The sequence below is a fragment of the Piliocolobus tephrosceles genome, chromosome 6, assembly GCF_002776525.5.
Source record: "Piliocolobus tephrosceles isolate RC106 chromosome 6, ASM277652v3, whole genome shotgun sequence".
Taxonomy (NCBI): Eukaryota; Metazoa; Chordata; class Mammalia; order Primates; family Cercopithecidae; genus Piliocolobus; species Piliocolobus tephrosceles.
The window spans coordinates 141,974,504-141,994,512 of record NC_045439.1 but is presented as its reverse complement, the minus strand read 5'-3'; the positions used below and the strand labels follow the sequence as shown (position 1 = coordinate 141,994,512).

Sequence of the window (20,009 nt, the reverse complement as noted above, 5' to 3'; positions counted from 1 at the left end):
TCTGAGTCTCTCTGTAGCAGAGTCATTTTCTATAACTTGCTCAGAATTCTAAATCAACTCTTGCTAATTGCAGAAGTTAGACCTAGAGAGTTTTAAAGTGACAATAGCATGGACAAGGTACCTGTGTCCCCTCCCAACTCCCCCCCCCAGTTTCCTGTCTCCCTCAATGGAGGATGCAGACACATCCGCTTGCCACACGGACTCACTCAGATAGTGTTTTCCAGTTTCAGCCAGCCGGCCCAGGCTTGAGAGACACAGGCCAATGACAATAGAAAAGCGGAGGCCAGGCGCGGTGGCTTATGCCTGTAATCCTAGCACTTTGGGAGGCCGAGGTGAGCAGATTGCTTGAGGTCAGGAGTTCGAGACCAGCCTAGGCAACATGGCGAGACTCCTTCTCTACTAAAAATATAAAAATTAGCCAGGCATGTTGATGGACACCTGTAATTCCAGCTACGCAGGAGGCTGGGGCACGAGAATCGCTTGAACCCGGGAGGTGGAGGTTGCAGTGAGCCGAGATGGCACCACTGCACTCCAGCCTGGGCAATGGAGTGAGACTCAGTCCAAAAAAACAAAGCTGGCGAGATGAGCTTGGTTTCTGTTTAGTTTTGCTGCTGGCTCTGTCTTCTCCCTAGGTCTAGACTCTTAGGCTCATCTCTAAAGTATATTGTATTTTAAAAATAAAGTCTTAGTAAAACAGGTTTCCCTAGAACAGGGCAGTAAGTTGTATTGGCTAATAGCTGTTTCGTCTTCCCCTGCCTCTCACAGGAGTGCTGCATGTGGGGTTTGGCAGCGGTGCAAGGCGGGAGGATTGTGGGGTTTTTTTGTTGTTTTTTTTTTTTTAATAATCTCACTGACCATCTGCGTATTTCCAACTTTCAGTAAAGGAGAGCTTATACGTGCAGAAAAACCCAGAACCTTAGCAAACAGACTGATGAGGGAACTCTTTGGTGACATTTTAAAAGAATATTTCCCTTGACAGAAAAGGAGTCTGTCACCAAGTTCTTTTAAACTTCAGGAACTGGGTTTAACAAGCAGAGGTTCAACTTGCATATACTTTGAGGAACAGAGGAAAGCAAGGGCCCTGTGTTGAGAATGAAAGTCGTATACCTTGCTGAACCTCCAGCTGGTTGGGAATGATGTCCTCAGGGGGTCTTGAATTTATCTTCCTCATCCCTTCCAGGTGGTCCAAGTTTGCAAGCTAGGGAAGGGACTGGATCGGGTGACATTGGACTTGCCCACAGAATCTGGATTTGCTGAAACTGGGGTCTTCCCTTGAAGCCAAAACTAGATTGAGGACAGATGCAAGAAAGGATGGCCTACTTTGCACAGCAGGGAGTCTGCTCGGGAACTTGTTCTCTTCAGAGAACGCGCAGACTGGAAAGCTGCCTGCCTTACAGGGACTTCAGATGGGAGTTCTTAACCTGGGTGCTGGAATCCACCACTCCCTGAAACTGCTTGCAAATATTATAAATGATGCGGACATTTTCTGGAGAAGGAGTTCAAAGCTTTCTGCAGATTCCCCAATGGGTCCTTGATCCAAAATAAATTAAGAACCTTTGCTTTACATTCCTCCCGAGATGGCAAGTTTTGGTGGGGGCTCTGAGAGGCTGGGGGTGACCCCGGCCTTTTTGTGCTCTGTGTGGCTTCCTCAGCATGTCCCAAGGCGGGGCGTTTCTGATGTTCTGGTGTCCATCTTTTCTCCTAGGAGGATGAAGAAGGTTATAATGATGGAGAGGTAGATGACGAGGAAGATGAAGAAGAGCTTGGTGGTATGGCAGCCTTTTTACTCTCAACTGGTAGCAGCCTGGCCCTTTCACTTTGGCCTTAGATCACTTAGGCTCTGAGGCCCCTGGCAGTGGGCAGGACACCCCTGTCAGAGGCCTCAGGTTCCCCCTCCAGCTGTGCAGATGTCTTGCCTTGGTTTCCAAGGATGGCACAGCTTGGTAGTCGTGGGCCCTGTGGCTTCTCATTGGGTGGGTTGAGTTAAAGAGGTGGGATTCATAGCTAATCTAAATGCCACTTTCTTGCTCTTCCAGAAGAAGAAAGGGGTCAGAAGCGAAAACGAGAACCTGAAGATGAGGGAGAAGATGATGACTAAGTGGAATAACCTATTTTGAAAAATTCCTATTGTGATTTGACTGTTTTTACCCATATCCCCTCCCCCTCCTCCAATCCTGCCCCCTGAAACTTATTTTTTTCTGATTGTAACGTTGCTGTGGGAACGAGAGGGGAAAAGTGTACTGGGGGTTGCGGGGGGAGGGAGGGTGGGTGGGGGTGGAATAAAATACTATTTTTACTGCCACTCTTTATTTTTTCCCCCTACTTTTTCTTTGTGTCCGGTTTTTGTCCCTGTAAATGCGATAGCTAAGTACACACTAAGTGAGCATTTGTTCCTGACTCTCAAAGAGGATGGTTTGGAGTTCTCTTACGTTTCCTGGTATTTCCCAAGTCTCTTGGGTTGGGTGGAAGGCTGTGGCTGGTCTCAGTTTGGTTTCTCAATGCCCAGGAGTAGCTGAGCACCAGCCATGTTTTTTGCTTTGGTTCACGTGATACCTGCTTTTCTCGGGCCTGCTAGAGGCATCCAACGCCCTGGTTTGTAAATAGCAACCTAAAGGCGTATTTTGGCACTGGTCTGGGGACATTCCCCATCTCTCATCCCTTTTCCCCCTTCACAGATGGTGGTGGGCTTCGCTCTACAAAGAGGACTCTGATGTTACTCTTGAGAGCTTATGAGCCAGAGAGCTGAAAACGGCAGGCTTGTAAGTTACAAGGAAAATGGATTTGGTAATTAAAATTAAAAGAGAAGAAACACACCCTCAACTTCTTTAAAAGAAAAAAAAAAATACTGTCCTATCTTGTTCTGTAAAATATTAGAACGCTTTGTTTTACAAAAATGATGAGAGAATTCTTCCACATGTACTTCTGTGCTTAGAACATTTTTACAGACCTAAGCGCTGGAGACGTTGCTGCATGTCGGCTGGGTTTTTTTTTTCATACACCCGAGCACGGAAAAACTAACGCAAAATTGTATTTTCTTACCTAGTGGAAATCTGAAATGACTGCAAATTCCTAGTGAATGTACAGGTTTGCTTTCGTGTCCCTCTTCTGGTTGCTTTAGAAGTGACGTGTAATTTCTGAACCCATGTTTCATCTGTATAAAAGAACATCTGCACCAGTTTTTCTCCTGCCCCTCAGAAGAGCCAAACTTTGAGTTTTATGTCTGTTTGTCATTGATAAATTTCAATAAATCTTTTTATACAATTTTTTTGGGGATGGCTTCTTTGAGTCCAACAGGCCATTGATCTTGTCAAGATGCATTCCAGATGAACTGCTAGGTGAGGGGGAAACTTCATTTTTGTTACCTGACAGAATAGCTTTTCTTATGAGATATATATATAATGTGATACTGAGTTTGGATATTTTTGGTCTTAAAGCAAGACTCAGTGGTGTATCTTCTTTAAAAGCTTCCTTTAAAAAAGTTACAGAGTTACTAAAAAAACGAGTACCCAAACAATCAAGTTGGGCCAACCTTGGAACCTTGTTTTGAATATCTTTCATTGTTTTGTTTGTTGTGTTGTAAAAAGAATGTATGGTTGAAAACTCAGGAATGTTTATAAAACAAATTATTTCACAAACCCAGAGGTTTACATATGGTGTTTTATTTTGTTACTTTACTTAACAGTATTAGAATCATTTCCTTGTACCTTTAATTTTCAAAAGCATGTATCTTAAATGGCTACATAGTAGTCCATCAACTATATTCTGATTTACTTAATTCTAACCAAATGGTTAAATGTTTTCGTTATGTCCAACTTACCCCTATAGTGGATATTGTTATATTACTACTTACTCATACTTTTTGTGGATTTCTTAGTGCAAACTCTTAGAAGTAGTACAGTCATTGGACCAAAAGCTAAAAACATTTATGAGGCTCATATACAAGGTTCCATGTTTTCCAGAAGAGTTAAGCCAATTTACTGTGGTTGTTTATACATGTGCATATATACTCATTCTTATGTATTCATTCTTTACAGCCTTGAACCCACAACAAGCCCTAGTTCCTTACAATGTCTTATAGTTATTGTGTGATTCCAGCAGTGTAAAGTGTTTCCAGAAGAGTCCGTGACCCACCTCACCCTCTGGGTGGTACCCTGGCACCTACTGCCCTTTGGAGCAAGCTGCCTGTGGTTCCAAGCATGGGATAGATGGGATGGAGAAGTGACCTCCTCCGGGCCAAGTGCTGTGCTAACAAGCACCTGGGCTGTGAGAATGAACTAGGCAAGCATGTTCTTGTGCCTCTCAGAGTGAAAGAACATGGAAGTGGGGTGAAATTGAGAGATGCTGTGGTCTGGCCTCAGGTTTTCTGTCCCTGACTTCCCTCCATGAGGCCTTTAAGGATCAGGTGACTAACAGATACAGCAATGAATACCATAGGCCAGGCACGGTGGCTCATGCCTATAATCCCAGCACCTTGGGAGGCCAAGGCGGATGCATTGCTTGAGCCCAGGAGATCGCTTGAGACCCACATGGGCAACAGAATGAGATCCCGTCACTACAAAAAATACAGAAATTAGCCAGGCGTGGTGGTGCATGCCTGTAGTCCACTTGAGCAAGGGAAGTTGAGGCTGCAGTGGGTCATGATCACCCCACTGCACTCCAGCCTGGACAACAGGCTGAGGACCTGTCTCACGAAGAAAGAACTAAAAAATGTAAGGGAAAAGGGAAGGTGGTGAACAGGTTGATGTTAATGGGCCTCAGGGAGGAGAACCTTTTCTGTATTGATCATGCCAAGCATTCGTGTCAACCCTTGAGGAAGATCGTATTATGCCCATTTAACAGATAAGGAAAACAGGTCAAGTCACTTGGAAAAAGTGGAATTAGCATGTAACCCAGGCCCATTTGGGGCTATTTGCATTTCATGGAACTTAGGAGTGGCACAGAAAGCTCAGACAAAGGAGAGGAGAGAGGGGCAGGGCTGGCTTTTCCTGAGCTCTTGCTATGTTCTAGGCCCTTTGCTTCAAATGCAGCATCTCATTAATCTTACCGAATCATCACAGCCACCTTATGTAGATGCTGTTACCCTTGCTACACAGTGGCTTAGAGGGTAATGCCCAAGGCCATACAGCCAGGAAGAAGAGCACCATCAGGAACTAACCAGGTACGCGATTCCAGAGCCAGCCCTCTTTCCCGTATCATAAGTGCCTCCCACGTCCTGACTCCTGCTCCCCAGATCAGACCACTTGTGTGAGTGAGGTGTGCGGGAGTAGTTCCTCACCCTGACCATCACAGCTTCAGCGAGGGAAGTTTCACCACTCAGTGTGCTAGTAAATGCCATAGGACAGACCCCTGAGATAGAAGGACTTAGGTTTCTAAGTCACCCCGTGCAACCCTCTTTTTTTGACCAAAGAGGAAATCGAAGCCCAGAGAAGGCAAGGGACGTGCCCAAGGTGGCCCTGCAGGGGAGGGACAGCCAAGCCTGGAAACCAGGACTCCCATCCCTGGGCTTCTGCACCATCTCACACACAGCTGGACTGTTTGGGTGGGGGGAGGCCAGCTGCAGTGAGAAGACACACCGTGCAGTGTGTCTTCCAGGAAGGAAACAGCTGAGCCTTGAGTGAACAGGATATAGTGAGTGCCATGCCATGTATGTGTTTTAGGTGGCTTTGGAATGCATCATAAGTTCTTGCTATTCACAGTGGATTTGGCTCCCTGACATTGTCCTATCTGACATTGATCACCACTGAAGGGCTGCGTGTTTCCTGGTGCAGACCAGTGCCTGGAGAGGACAGTAATGACGATGCTTCTTGATTATGAGCTACTCTGTGTCATGTGCTTTCCATCCATTGCCTCCTCTAATCTTTGTGGATTTCACAGAGGAAACTGAGGCTCAAAAGTGAGACAACTAGCCCAGCTAGTAAGTGAAGGGCCTCAAAACTACATCCTTCTGACTCCAGAGACCTTATTCTTAGCCACTGTGTTCAAAGTACCAGGCAGATGAGGGAAGGGGGGTTGAGCAATTCAGTTTGTCTCATTTGCTGACTTGCAAAGGCTGTTTTTATCCTGGTTTAGAAACTCATTGTTCATGGTTGGAAGAATTCCCACAGTGGGTCTCTAATAAGCAGCTTTGGACAACAGCAGCTCTAAGTCCCTGGTCCAGCCCTTGGACAGGCCCCTGGGACAGGCTGGCCCAAGGGTGAACAGGCCAAGGAGGGGGCTGGAGATGGTTGCACCGATGAGGGTAGGTCAAAGGTTGAGTCATCCGACTGAAACCCTCAAGTCTGGCGGTGGTCGCACTAGCAGAGGAGAGATTGCCAGAAGCTCCGGAGTCACTGAGGCATCTGGAGGCTGCTGGCTGACTGCGAACTGGTGAGCTGACGCAGGGAACGTCCGTGGGGCTGCCTGCCAACCATCCGTTTTTCTTGGCCTAGCAACAACTCCAATGGACCATTGGAAAGACTCACATGGATATGGACCATTCTCCACTCCTGAAGTTCAGATGGGCTGGCCCCCATCCCTCTGGGTCTTAGGTAAGCAAGTTATTTTGTCCTGGCCAATCAACCTAGTCCAAATCCTAACCACAGTGACTGGTACAAGGAAGGACCTGAAACCCAAATTGGTCAAATGAGGCTTGCTGCCTGAAATCTAGAAAACAAGAATCTTCCCGTGGGAGGTGCTGGGCTAGAGGATGGAGGCCTGGAGTTGAGGAGGCACAGCACTTGGATAGAGCCAGGACAGAGAACCAGAGAACCTCCAGGTGATCCCATCCCATCCTGGGAGTCCCAATGAGTGCAATGAAGTGAGGACTCCAACAGATACTTAGAACTTACTGTTTGCCAGGCACTATACGTTATTCTTCTTGTGTTTCATCATAACCCTATCTGGTAATCATTATTATCCACATTTCAAAGATTGAACCCATCTAAGCGCTCAATATTGGCTGCTTAGTGCCAGACACAACAATAAACGCTTTATAAAAATCAACCTACTGTTTCCCAAATTTCCCTGATAATCCCTGGGGCCTGTCAGACTGCCAGGCCTCATCCCTGGGAATTCTAGTTCAGTAGCCCTGGACTAGGGCCCAGGAATTTGTGATTTTAACAATACCCAGAGGATTCTCATCATGAGGGAAGTTTGGGAAATGCTGCATTAAACTCAATAGCCACAGCTAATGTGGCCATACTCATTTAAAACTGAGAAAAGTGAGGCTCAAAGAGGTTAACTGACCCACCCAACATCACACAGGTGGCAAGTGGAATTCAAATCTGGGTCAACATGTCTTTTACACCTCTTGTAGAAAGGGGATGATAATAGCTACCTGTGTATCTCACAGGCTGTGAGATGATGGAGAGATGGTGTGTCAGTCTGTTCTTACCTCACTCTAAAGAAATGCCTGGCTGGGTATGGTGGCTCATGCCTGTAATCCCAATGCTTTGGGAGGCTGAGGCAGGCAGATCTCTTGAGCCTAGGAGTTAGAGACCAGCCTAGGCAACATGGTGAGGCCCTGTCTCTACAAAAAATACAAAAATTAGCTAGGTGTGGTGATGTGCACCTGTAGTCCTGACTACTTGGGAGGCTGAGGTGAGAGGATCGCTTGAGCCTAGGAGGTCACGACTGCAGTGAGCTGTGATTGCACCACTGCACTCCAGCCTCAGCAACAGTGCAAGCAAGACTCCATCTCAAAAAAAGAAAAGAGTTTTAATTGGCTCATGGTTCTGCAGGCTGTACATTAAGTGTAGTCCTGACATCTGCTCGGCTTCTGGTGAGTCCTCAGGGAACTTGTACTCATGGTGGAGGTGAAACAGGAACAGGTCCGTCACATTGTAAGTAAGGGAGCAAGAGAGAGAAGGGGGGACGCCTTGCTCTTCTAAACAACCAGATCTCTGAACGAACTCAGAGCAAGAACTCACTCACTACCATGGGGATGGCACCAAGCCACTCATGAGGGATCTGCCCCACCCAAACACCTCCCATTAGGCTCCACCTCTGACAATGGGGATCACGTTTCAACATGAGATTTGGAGGGGACACGTACCCAAACCATACCAGATGGGAAAGAGCAGTGGAAAGTGAAAATTTCTATTTTTTTTAAAAGTATGGTAAAGAGCCGGGCGCGGTGGCTCAAGCCTGTAATCCCAGCACTTTGGGAGGCTGAGACGGGCGGATCACGAGGTCAGGAGATCGAGACCATCCTGGCTAACACGGTGAAACCCCATCTCTACTAAAAATACAAAAAACTAGCCAGGCGAGGTGGCGGGCACCTGTAGTCCCAGCTACTCCCGAGGCTGAGGCAGGAGAATGGTGTAAACCCGGGAGGCGGAGCTTGCAGTGAGCTGAGATCCAGCCACTGCATTCCAGCCTGGGTGACAGCAAGACTCCGAAAAAAAAAAAAAAAAAAAAAAAAAAAGTACGGTAAAGATGCCCAGGCAACCCAAATATTTTTTGTAACAAGGAGAAAACAAAATTTTCAATGGCCGTTGGTAATTAAGACAAGCTTCTTGGAAGTTTTCCTCCCTTCCCTTTAAAAATTTACATTAGCAAAATCCACTCTGTTGTTTTTTGTTTGTTTGTTTATAAATGTAAGGGGTACAAGTGCAGTTTTGTTACGTGGATATATTACATAGTGGTAAAGTCTGGGCCTTTAGTGTAACCATCACCTGAATAATATACCTTGTATTTATTAAATAATTTATTTGTATCAACCACCACAGTCATGATACATTCCATGGACTATCTTGGTTATAAAAAGCAATGGATTTGCCCTCTGGGAGTATCCTAAATCTTGCTGATGGCCTTCTGCAGGTGTTACACATTTTGGTGAGGCGCTCAGGAGTCAGGAGACCTGGATTCTCATCCTAACTCTGAAACTAACTAGCTGGGTAGTCGCCAAGTCACCTCTGTGTCCTACAAAAACAGTGATGCGGACTAAATGACTTTGACAGTCTTAGTCGATAGTTTGTTGTATTATTTCCCTCATTGCCCTGGGGCCTGTATTTACATCTATTTTGAACACAAAATAAAGCATTCCCCTGCCAAAACTCTGCAGTGGCAGTAGGAAGGGTCAACGTGAGAGAAATAGTAGCCTCTCTAGTGAGGCAGGAGTGTTTTGATGGAGAATTTGCAAAACGACTTTCTGAGGTCTCAAAGTGTAGACTGATAACCTGGTCTGTACACACCTACAACTGCCTGGGTAATCCAACTGGCTCAATAAGGAAGTGTAGATAAAACTAATCTGTCTTGAGTGCCCCTTATGTGCCCAGAACTTGACACAAATGATCTCATGTAATTCTCACAGCAGAATTCTACTTGAAGTAGCTATTATGATTTATACTTTCCAGATGAAGAAACTGATGTTCAGAGACATTATGTTAAGTTGCTCAAGGTCACACAGCCAGGAAGGCACCAGCTGGTATTAGAACCCGTAGCTTCCTGGTCTAAAGTATGAAGCTGTTTCCTCAGTTTTTAGGTCTTGTGCAGCCTACAAAGAACTGCAGCAAGATTCATCTCACCCAAATCTTGGCTTGATTAATTTCACACCTTTTCTCAAGAATCCAGCTCTCAGGCCCAGCACGGTCCTCCCACTCATCTCTGCAGTTCTCCAGACTTCCAAGCCTGTGACAAAACCAGTCTCTCCATAGTCCCTGGGAACAGATGTCTTGCAACAAAAATGTTTTGAACCTCAGGAACAAGGATAATGGATCTCTGCTTCTGGAGAGAGGGACACTAGATGTTGTGAAAGATTAACAGCAGTTCCTTTCAATGCCTGAAAAATAGGAAGAGGCAACACAGTTGGTGGTACCATCCTAGGCTAGAGCTAGGAAGCCTGTGTCACCTTGGACTAACTACCTCTCTCTACTCTCCACCTCCCAGAGTGTCAGGAGATACAGGACATCCATGCATGCTGATAGGAATGATCCAGTAGAGAGGGATGCATCGATGACAGAGGAGAGAGGGGGAGAATCTTTTTTTTTTTTTTTTGAGACGGAGTCTCACTCTGTCACCCAGGCTGGAGTGCAGTGGCCCGATCTCGCCTCACTGCAACCTCCACCTCCTGGGTTCAAGCGATTCTCCTGCCTCAGCCCCCTGAGTAGCTGGGATTACAGGCACATGCCACCATGCCTGGCTGATTTTTGTATTTTTAGTAGAGATAGGGTTTCACCATATTGGTCAGGCTGGTCTCAAACTCCTGACCTCATGATCCGCCCACCTCGGCCTCCGAAGTGCTGGGATTACAGGCGTGAGCCGCTGTGCCCGGCCGAGAAGGGGAGAATCTTGGAGAAATTCAGAGGCATAGGTTCTAGCATATAAATAGAAGTTTGACCTTTGGAAAAGGACAGGACGCTTCATCTTTCATAACAGGAGAGTAGGAGAAAGACTGTAGGTACAGGTAGGTGGGCAGATTCGGTGGAGGGAAGATGGGAGAGTTCATGTTGGCTTTTAAAGGAAATGTGAGGCAAGGTCATCAGTGGGAGATGGGGGCACAGAAGGGCAGAATGGGAGTGGGAAGTTTGAGAGATAGGAGGCATGAGAGTTGTTTTGGGGGTGGGAAACTACTACACCAGGGAGGCATGGGAGGGCTAAATGCCCACTTATTTGAGACCAGTGAGCATGATGTTAAGGGGAGGCCCATCATCATGGCTCAGCAGCTTGAGTGCAGGCACCAAGGAGGCAGACAGTTGCGTTAACTAGCCAGATGATTCTAATGAGTAAAGCCCAGGCTGTGGAGGATAGAGCATTTAGAAGGCTGTAAGGATGGACCATGAGTTCTAAGCTGGCTAGGGAAGGAAGTGAGTCCGCATTGATAGTGAGAAGGTGGGGAAGGTCAACAGATGGAGATGTGCTAGGGCTGAAGGGTTGCTGGGGTGGGAACATCAAGAAGGTCAAGGTGAGAAGATGGTGAGAAGGTCAAGGATGTGACCATGGGAGCAGGTGTCTCATAGGATAGAGGAGCTGACCTTCACTGGACATAAGGAGGTTGCAGAACTGAGAAGTCGAGGTACTGGACAGTTCATTCTTGAGATTGTTGACACTGCTGAGAATGATAATAGGAATAATACTAGAAAAAAAAAATGAATCAAAGCTAGTCATCACTCATGCAGTGGCCAATTGCAGCACCGAAGAGGCACTCATGCCTCTTTGAAGGAGGAGGGAGGAGTCATGGAAGCAGTAATGTGGAACAAAGAACAATGCCCCAGTTCCAGGCTCTGGGGCCCAGGAAGGAGGGGCAGCCGTCCCTCTGGCTTCCTCATGAGAAGTCTGCAGGGGGAGTGGAGTTATCAGGCAGGGAGCAAAAGAGGAGGTTCATCAACTGCTTATCAATGGACCACACATGGTCCCAGCAGGTTGAGGATGTGAAAAGGGTAGAAAATAGCCCTTGTTTTTCCCGCTATAATGTTCATGTATTTTCTTAATTAATTTTTAGAGACAGGGTCTTGCTCTTTTGCCCAGGCTGTAGAGCAGTGGAGTGATCTTAGCTCATTGCAGCCTCTATCTTCTGGGCAAAAATGATTTTCTCACCTCAGCCTCTCGAGTAACTGCCTGGCTGATTTTTTAAAATTTATTTATGTTTTGTAGAAACAGGGTCTTACTAGGTTATTCAGGCTGAGCTCAAGCAATGCTCCCACCACAGCTTCCCAGAGTGCTGGGAAAGTGCTGGGATTACAGGCATGAGCCACTGCATCTGGCCACAGAGCGCTTGCAGTGCAGCTAGTGAGACTAAGGAATGGAGCTCTTTTTTTTTTTTTTTTTTTTAGATGGAGTCTCATTCTGTCACCCAGGCTGGAGTGCAATGGCGTGGTCTTGGCTCACTGCAACCTCTGACTCTTGGTTCAAGCGATTCTCCTGCTTTAGCCTCCCAGGTAGCTGGGATTACAGGTGCATACCACCACGCTCAGCTAATTTTTGTATTTTTAGTAGAGAAGGGGTTTCACCACGTTGGCCAGGCTGGTCTCAAACTCCTGACCTCAAGTGATCCACTTGCCTTGGTCTCCTAAAGTGCTGGGATTACCAGCGTGAGCCACTGCACCTGGCCTAGGAATGAAGCTTTTAATTATATTTAATTAATTTAAGTGTAAAGAGATACAGGTGGATATCATATTGTACAACACAGCTCTAGGCTTTGCGCTTCAGGGTCCTGAGCATATATATGGAAGGAAGTATTTTTAAGCTGCTGGTGCGGCAGGGCTAGGGCAGGCTACAGAGCCAGATTTTTCTGTTCCAGTGCTTATGGATGTCCACAGAGATGCTGGCTGTCTTGGGTTCTGCTTGTCTTCTCTGAGTCTCTGGAGATTGCTGGCCTCTCCTTTTGAGGGCTGCCCAACTTCCTGCAGCCCCACACCCTCACTTCTCTGTTCTAACCAGGAACAGATGGCAGTCACCGCCTGTTGCCTCCGATCCACCCACCCTCTCAGACCAGTTCTGGCAAGAAGTTCACTGACTGAGCATCCACTTTCCAGATACATAAGTCAGGTGTCCCCTGTCACCTCTGGCCAGTGTTCCAAACTTCATCATTAGAATTCAGATGGCAGGGGGAAGTCAGGAACACCACAGTACCATCCACGCCCCATCCAGACCATAAAACAGGTGTTTTGCACAACTGCAACCAAGGTTCCTCTGTCATCTAAACATGATGGCAGCTCCAGGGCCACAGGCATTCAGTTCACTCTGCTGTTCTCTGCATGACCCAGGCAACAATTAGCTGCCTAAGCTGGTTGGTCACCAACACTGGGAAGCTCCCTGATTGGTCAGGTTCTGGCTTGGACACCAACCCATGCTTCAATCATCTGGTGAGGGGGCTCCTGCTTTAATTTATAGGCCCCCTCAACTGTGCGGAAAGAACTGCCTGGGCCCACTTTCCCAGAAGAGGCTGTGGGCGTGCTCACCACTTGGAGCTCCACGGATTGTCTAAGGCAGCAGAGTGCCTGAGTCTGGCTGCCCACACTTCAGCACTCTAGATCCCCCTGTCTTTGCTGGCTTCCTTGAACCCTATTCATATTCTGCAGGTGCTTACCTGACTTGACTGACCTCTGAAAGTCTCTCTGACCTCCGTCATTTTGGTTCCTGGCACAGTCCTTACTGCTCCTTACCAGCTCCAAGCTGTTGCCATTCAATTCCTTAGCAGGCAAAGCAGAGCAGAAATATGGAGTTTTTGCGGTAAGGAGTCTTAAACAAGAGGATAAACCCATGGTTCTGTTGACATTGTGGAGTCAAACTTCTCGACAGATTGGTTTTTAGGAAATGGACCACACTCCAGAAAATGGTAAACGAGAGCAGATATATAAAGATATATAGAGAGATTTTTTTTTTTTTTTTTATGAGATGGAATCTCACTCTGTCACCAGGCTGGCGTGTCGTGGCACAATCTCGGCTCACTGCAACCTCCACCTCCCAGGTTCAAGTGATTCTTCTGCCTCAGCCTCCCAAGTAGCTGGGATTATAGGTGTTTGCCACCACGCCTGGCTATTTTTTTTTTTTTTTTTTGTATTTTTAGTAGAGATGAGATTTCACCACAATGACCAAGCTGGTCTCAAACTCCTGCTCTCAGGTGATTCACCCACCTTGGCCTCCCAAAGTGCTAGATTACAGGCATGAGCCACTTCCCACCTGGCCAAGAGCAGACACTGACCACCATACCAACCACTGGAGTAGGTATTGGGTGGGGCTACAAAGTTTAAGGAGGCTTATTTTCCTCTCTGTTTTAAGACGGCAGACTGAAACACGATTTGGACTTGAGGTGTCCCTTGAGATTTTATAGTGACAGACAAAATTTTGCCAAATTTGATCAGCAGCCACCAAAAATGAGAATTCTTAAAACTGTCTCAGAATGGAAAGAGGCTTCTGACACTTTAAAATGCAGTTTCTAGCTTTCTAGGAGGAAAAAGGTACAGGAAGGGATGTTATAATATCTATTGAAAAGAAGAGAAAACAATTACTGTGCATACAAATGGGGATAGTATGTAAAATTTATTGCCATATGAAAAGTTAAATGCTCTAAATTCAATAAAAAAAAAAAATTTAAAAATCAGCAAAATATTGGAACGGACCACAAAAGAAGAGCTCGTACAAGCACGGGAATGGGGACTAATTGGAAAGAGGCACAAGAGAACTGCCTGGGGGGATGGAATTATTCTATCTCTTTACTAGAGTGTGGATTACACATGTGTATACATTCGTCAAAATTCATAAGCATGTGAAAAAGTGCCCAACATCATGAATTATCAGGGAAATGCAAATGAAACCCACAATGGGTTATCACTCACCCACTAAAGTGGTGAAAATTAAGGAGACGGACAACACCAAAAGTTGGTGAGGATGTGGAGCAATCAGAGTGCTGTGTATTAGCTGGTGGGCATGGAAAATGGTACAACCTCCTAGGGAAACATTCTGGCAATTTTTAATTTTAGAATTGTATACATACCTTCCAACCTAGCAATTTTTTTTTTCTTTTCTTTTTTCTTTTTTTTTGAGACAGGGTCTCATTAGGTCACCCAGGCTGGAGTGCAGTGGCACGATCTCAGCTCACTGCAATCTTTGTATGCCCCCACCCCAACTGCCCTCTGACCCCCAGGGGCTCAAGCGATCCTCTCACCTCAGCCTCCCAAGCAGCTGGGACCACCACAGCTGTGCACCACCACACCCAGCTATTATTTCTTTGTATTTTTAGTAGAGAAAGGGTCTCGCTATATTGCCTAGGCTGGTCTTAAACTCCTGGGCTCAAGTGATCCACCTGCCTTGACCTCCCAAAGTGCTGTGATTATAGGTGTGAGCCACTGCGCCCAGCCAGACCCAGCCATTCTATGCCATGATACTGACCCAACAAAAGTAAAATACATTCACAAAAAGACTTGTACAAGAAAGTTTATAGCTGGGCGCGGTGGCTCAAGCCTGTAATCCCAGCACTTTGGGAGGCTGAGACGGGCGGATCACGAGGTCAGGAGATCGAGACCATCCTGGCTAACATGGTGAAACCCCGTCTCTACTAAAAAAATACAAAAACTAGCCGGGCGAGGTGGCGGGCGCCTGTAGTCCCAGCTACTCCGGAGGCTGAGGCAGGAGAATGGCATAAACCCGGGAGGCAGAGCTTGCAGTGAGCTGAGATCCGGCCACTGCACTCCAGTCCGGGCGACAGAGCGAGACTCCGCCTCAAAAAAAAAAAAAAAAAAAGAAAGTTTATAGCAACTTTGTTTGTAATAGCCCAAAACTGAGACAACTGAGTTGTCTCAAATGTCTAAAAACAGATGAATGAAAAAAAAAATTGTGGCATATCCATACAACAGAATACTACCCAATGATAAAAATCAGTGAATTACTGATAAGCACCACCCAGAAGAATCTCAGAAACATCATGCTGAGCAAAACCAAGCCAGACACAAAAGTGTACATCCCACATCCATTTATATGAAATTTAATAACAAGCCTCTGCAAGCATGGGAATGGGGACTGATTGAAAAGAGGCATGAGGGAACTGCCTGAAGATGGGATTATTCTATCTCTTCATTTGAGTGTGGATTACACGTGTGTGTGCATTTGTCAAAATTTGGCCAGGTGCAGTGGCTTATGCCTGTAATCCCAAAACTTTGGGAGGCCGAGGCAAGCAGATCACCTGAGGTCAGGAGTTTGAGACCAGCCTGGTCAACATGGTGAAACCTCGTCTCTATTAAAAATACAAAAAATTAGCCTGGCGTGATGGCCCGTGCCTGTAGTCCCAGCTACTTGGGAGGCAGAGGCAGGAGAATCGCTTGAACCCGGGAGACAGAGGCTGCAGTGAGCCGAGATCGCACCACTGCACTCCAGCCTGGGCAACAGAACGAGACTCCGTCTCAAAAAAAAATTTACATGTTGTTGTGCTAACCCCTATCAACTCCAGTGAGGATGGCACCAGGTTCAAGAGGCCAAAGAAGAGACCCAGAGCCACCAAATGTGACACAGAGTTTTACTGGGGGCTTACATGCAGGGGAGAGAGTGCAGTGGTGGTGGGCCAGGCAGAAGAACTGCAACTGCTTGCAAATGGTATGCAGTTGATACAGCATTTCCACTTAGCACCACCACAACCTCCACCTGGCAACCTTCATTCAGCCCAGAACTCGGAGACTCAATCTGCCTTATGGGCTGTCTTCCACAGGGTGGGACTGGGGCTCAGATGTTCCTCACAGACAAGGAACAACTCTCCAGGTTGGCCACCCCCAGATTCCCAGCTCAGAACATACATTCAGGTGTGTCTGCCATACAGGGTCATTTTCAGGGTACCCCTAAGTTATTGCTATCAGGTGCATTTACCATACACATATAAGATTTGTGCATTTCACTGTGTGTACACTACAAAAATAGAAAATATATAGAACTGTTATTAATGATATACATGCTGAGGCATTTAGAGATGAAGTGCACTGATTTCTGCACTTTATTTTGACATGCATAAAAAATAAGATGAATTGATGTATATATGGTAAAGTAAATAGAGCAGAATGTTCATTATAGAATCTAGGTAGTAAATATATTTTCAGGCTTTCAGTATATATGAAAAATTTCATGGTGAAATAATGGTGTGAAGATAATATGCAAAACAAAGACACAGAATTAAGATTATGGCCAATTTTTAAAAACCACTGAAAACATTAATTTTGTATTTTTATATTTAATTAAAACGTTAACATAATACTTGTATTATGAGTAAAACAAACGAAAAAAACCAAAACTCATTATAGAAATTCTGAGGCCAGGCGCAGTGGCTTATGCCTGTAATCCCAGCACTTTGGGAGGTCGAAGCAGGCGGATCACTTGAGGTCAGAAGTTTGAGACCAGCCTGGCCAACATGGTGAAACCCTGTCCCTTCTAAAAATACAAAAATTAGCCGGGCGTGGTCACGCAGGCATGTATGTCCCAGCTACTAGGGAGGCTGAGGCACAAGAATCACTTGAGTTAGGGAGGCGGAGGTTGCAGTGAGCCGAGATTGCACCACTACACTGCATCCTGGGTGACAGAGTGAGATTCTGTCTCAAAAAAAAAAAAAAGAAAGAAAGAAAATAGAAAAAGAAATTTAAAAATATGTGGAGAAGTAGAAATAACATTTTAAAAATCTGTACTCTCACGACCCATGGAAAATCACTTACAACATATTAGTATATTTCTTTTTTTTACTTAGCATATCTTGAAAATTTTCCACTGTCATTAAATGTTCTTCAAAAAAATGATTCTTGGATGGTAATATATTCCATTGCATGTATGTACTATATATAAATTGTTTAATCACTCCCTATTGTTAGATGTTGGCTTGTTTCCAAGTTTTTCTATTCCAAACAAAGCTAGGGTGAACATTACTGTGCATACATTTTTGACCACATTTTGATTTTTCTTTAGGTTAGATTCCTTAAATTTGGCTTACTGGGTCAGAGGTTAGGAATATTTTTAATGTTTAATACTAACAAATTGTTTTCCAGAAAGGTTATACCAAGTTACATACCCTGTGTAGTATACGAGAGTGTTTGTTTCCTGCAACTTTGATATCTTTGGGTATTTTTTAAAATTTAGTTTTATTTATTTATTTTTTTGCCAATCTAGGGGAAAAATTGTATTGTGTTATCATTGTAATTTGTATTTCTTTGAATACTATTAAATTTAAACATTTCTTTTTTCCAAATTCTTACTAGCAATTTGTATTCCTTCTCTGAATTATCTGTTTACATCCTTTCTCTATCATGTGGGGGAGGCTGTTACTACTTTTATATTGATTTGTTGAAGCTTTTTGTAAAATAAGTGTATTAATCTCATGCCTTATGTGTTTGCTACAGCTATTTCTCAGCTTATTGCTTATCTTTTCCATTAAACTTTTGATTTTGAAATAGTTACAGATTCACATGTAGTTGTGAGAAATAATAGAGAGATTATGCATACCCTTTACCCAGTTTCCCCCAATGGTAAGATCTTGCAAAATTATAGTACAGCCTGGGCGAGGTGGCTCATACCTGTAATCCCAGCACTTTGGGAGGCCGAGGTGGGCAGATCACCTGAGGTCAGGAGTTCAAGACCAGCCTGGCCAACATGGCGAAAACTTGTTTCTATTAAAAATACAAAAAATGAGCCAGGCATTGTGGTTGGTGCCTGTAATCCCAGCTGTATGGGAGGTTGAGGCAGGAGAATCGCTTGAACCCAGAAGGTGGAGGCTGCAGTGAGCCAAGATCATGCCATTGCACTCCAACCTGGGTGACAAAGGTGAAACTGTCTCAAAAAAGAAAAAAAAAAAGATTATAGTACAATATCACAACCAGAATGTTGACATTGATAATAGAGTCAAGATATAGAACATTTCCATCACCACAAGGATTCCCCATGTTGTCTTTTTCATAGCCACACCCACTTCATTCCAGCCCCCAATCCCTCCTTAATTCCTGGCAACCACTAATCTATCCTCCACTTGCATCATTTTGTCATTTCAAGAATTTTATACAAATGAAGTCAACATTACGTAAACTTCTGGGATTGTCTGTTTTCACTCAGCAGAATTCTCTGGAGGTTCATCCCAGCCGCTGCATGAATCAGTAGCTTGTTCCTTTTTGTTTCTGAGTCGTATTCCATGGTCTGGATGTACTACAGTTTAACCACTCACCCACTGAAGGACATCTGGGTTGTTTCCAGTTTGGGGGTATTATGAATAAACTTGCTATAAACAATTCATGTACAAGTTTCCATGTAAACATGTTTTCATTTCTGTGGGATAAATACACAGGAGTGCAGTTGCTGGACTGTATGATAGTTGCATGTTTAGTTTTCAAAAAAGCTGCCAAACTCTTTTCCAGAGTGCCAATGCCATTTTACATTTCCACCAGAATATATGAGTCATCCAGTTTCTGTACATCCTTGCCAATATATGATGTTGTCACTATTTTAATTGTTTAATTAATTAATTAATTAAAGAGATAGTCTTGCTTTGTCACCTAGGCTGAGGTGCAGTGACACAATCATAGCTCACCTGAGCCTCAAACTCCTGGGCTCAAGTGATCCTCCCACCTCAGCCTCCCAAGTAGCTAGAACTACAGGTACATGCCACCATGCCTGGCAAAAAACTTTTTTTCTTTTTCTAGAGATAAGGTCTCACTATGTTGCCCAGGCTGGTCTTGAACTCCTAGCCTTAGCAATTCTCCTGCCTCAGCCTCCCAAAGTGTTGGGATTACAGGTATGGGCCACTGTGCTCAGACACTGTTTTTATTTTAGAACTTCTTTTTCTTTTCTTTTTTTTTCTTTTTTTTTTTTTGAGATGATGTGTCACTCTGTTGCCTAGGCTGGAGTGCAGTGGCATGATTTCAGCTCACTGCAACCTCCGCCTCCCGGGTTCAAGCGATTCTCCTGCCTCACCCTCCGGAGTAGCTGGGATTACCTCACTACCACACCCAACTAATTTATTTTAGAACTTCTGATAGATGTGTGTAATAGCTCATGGTAGATATAATTTGCATTTCCCTAATGATTAATTTTGAACACCTTTTCATGTACATATTTACCATCAGTATATCATCTTTAATGAAATATATCTTTATGTCATTTGTCCATTTTCTTTCTTTCTTTTATTTTTTGAGACAGTCTTGCTCTGTCACCCCGGCTGGAGTACCACGGCACGATCTTGGCTCACTGCAACCTTTGCTTCCCAGGCTCAAGCAATCCTCCCACCTGAGCTTGGCCAGTAGCTGGGACTACAGTCTCGCGCCACCACACCCTACTCATTTTTGGATTTTTTGTAGAGATAGGGTTTCATCATGTGGCCCAGGCCAGTCTTGAACTCCTGAGCTCAAGTGATCCACCCAACTCGGCCTCCCAAAGTGCTGGGATTATAGACATCAATCACCATGCTTGGCCCCATTTATCGATTTTCTAATTGGATTCTTTTTCTTTTAACCATCGAGTTTTAAGAGTTCTTTATGTATACTAGATTGTCCTTTATTGAAGTTGGAGTTTGCAAATATTTTCTCTCAGTGTGCAGCCTGTCTTTTCATCCTCTTGACATGGTCTTTTGCAGAGCAAAA

At 44.9% G+C, this 20,009-nt stretch overlaps 1 protein-coding gene across 1 annotated transcript in view; it reads left to right on the top strand.

Annotated features, from left to right (window-relative positions):
• ANP32A (acidic nuclear phosphoprotein 32 family member A) overlaps window positions 1–3,265 on the top strand; it is a 40,610-nt gene extending 37,345 nt beyond the window's left edge. The window contains exons 6-7 of the mRNA XM_023220734.3: window positions 1,706–1,769; window positions 2,037–3,265. Of these exons, the coding sequence (XP_023076502.1) occupies window positions 1,706–1,769; window positions 2,037–2,098 (126 nt within the window). The 3' untranslated portion in view covers window positions 2,099–3,265. The remainder of the gene's footprint in view (window positions 1–1,705; window positions 1,770–2,036) is intronic.
• The last annotated feature ends 16,744 nt before the right edge of the window (window positions 3,266–20,009 follow it).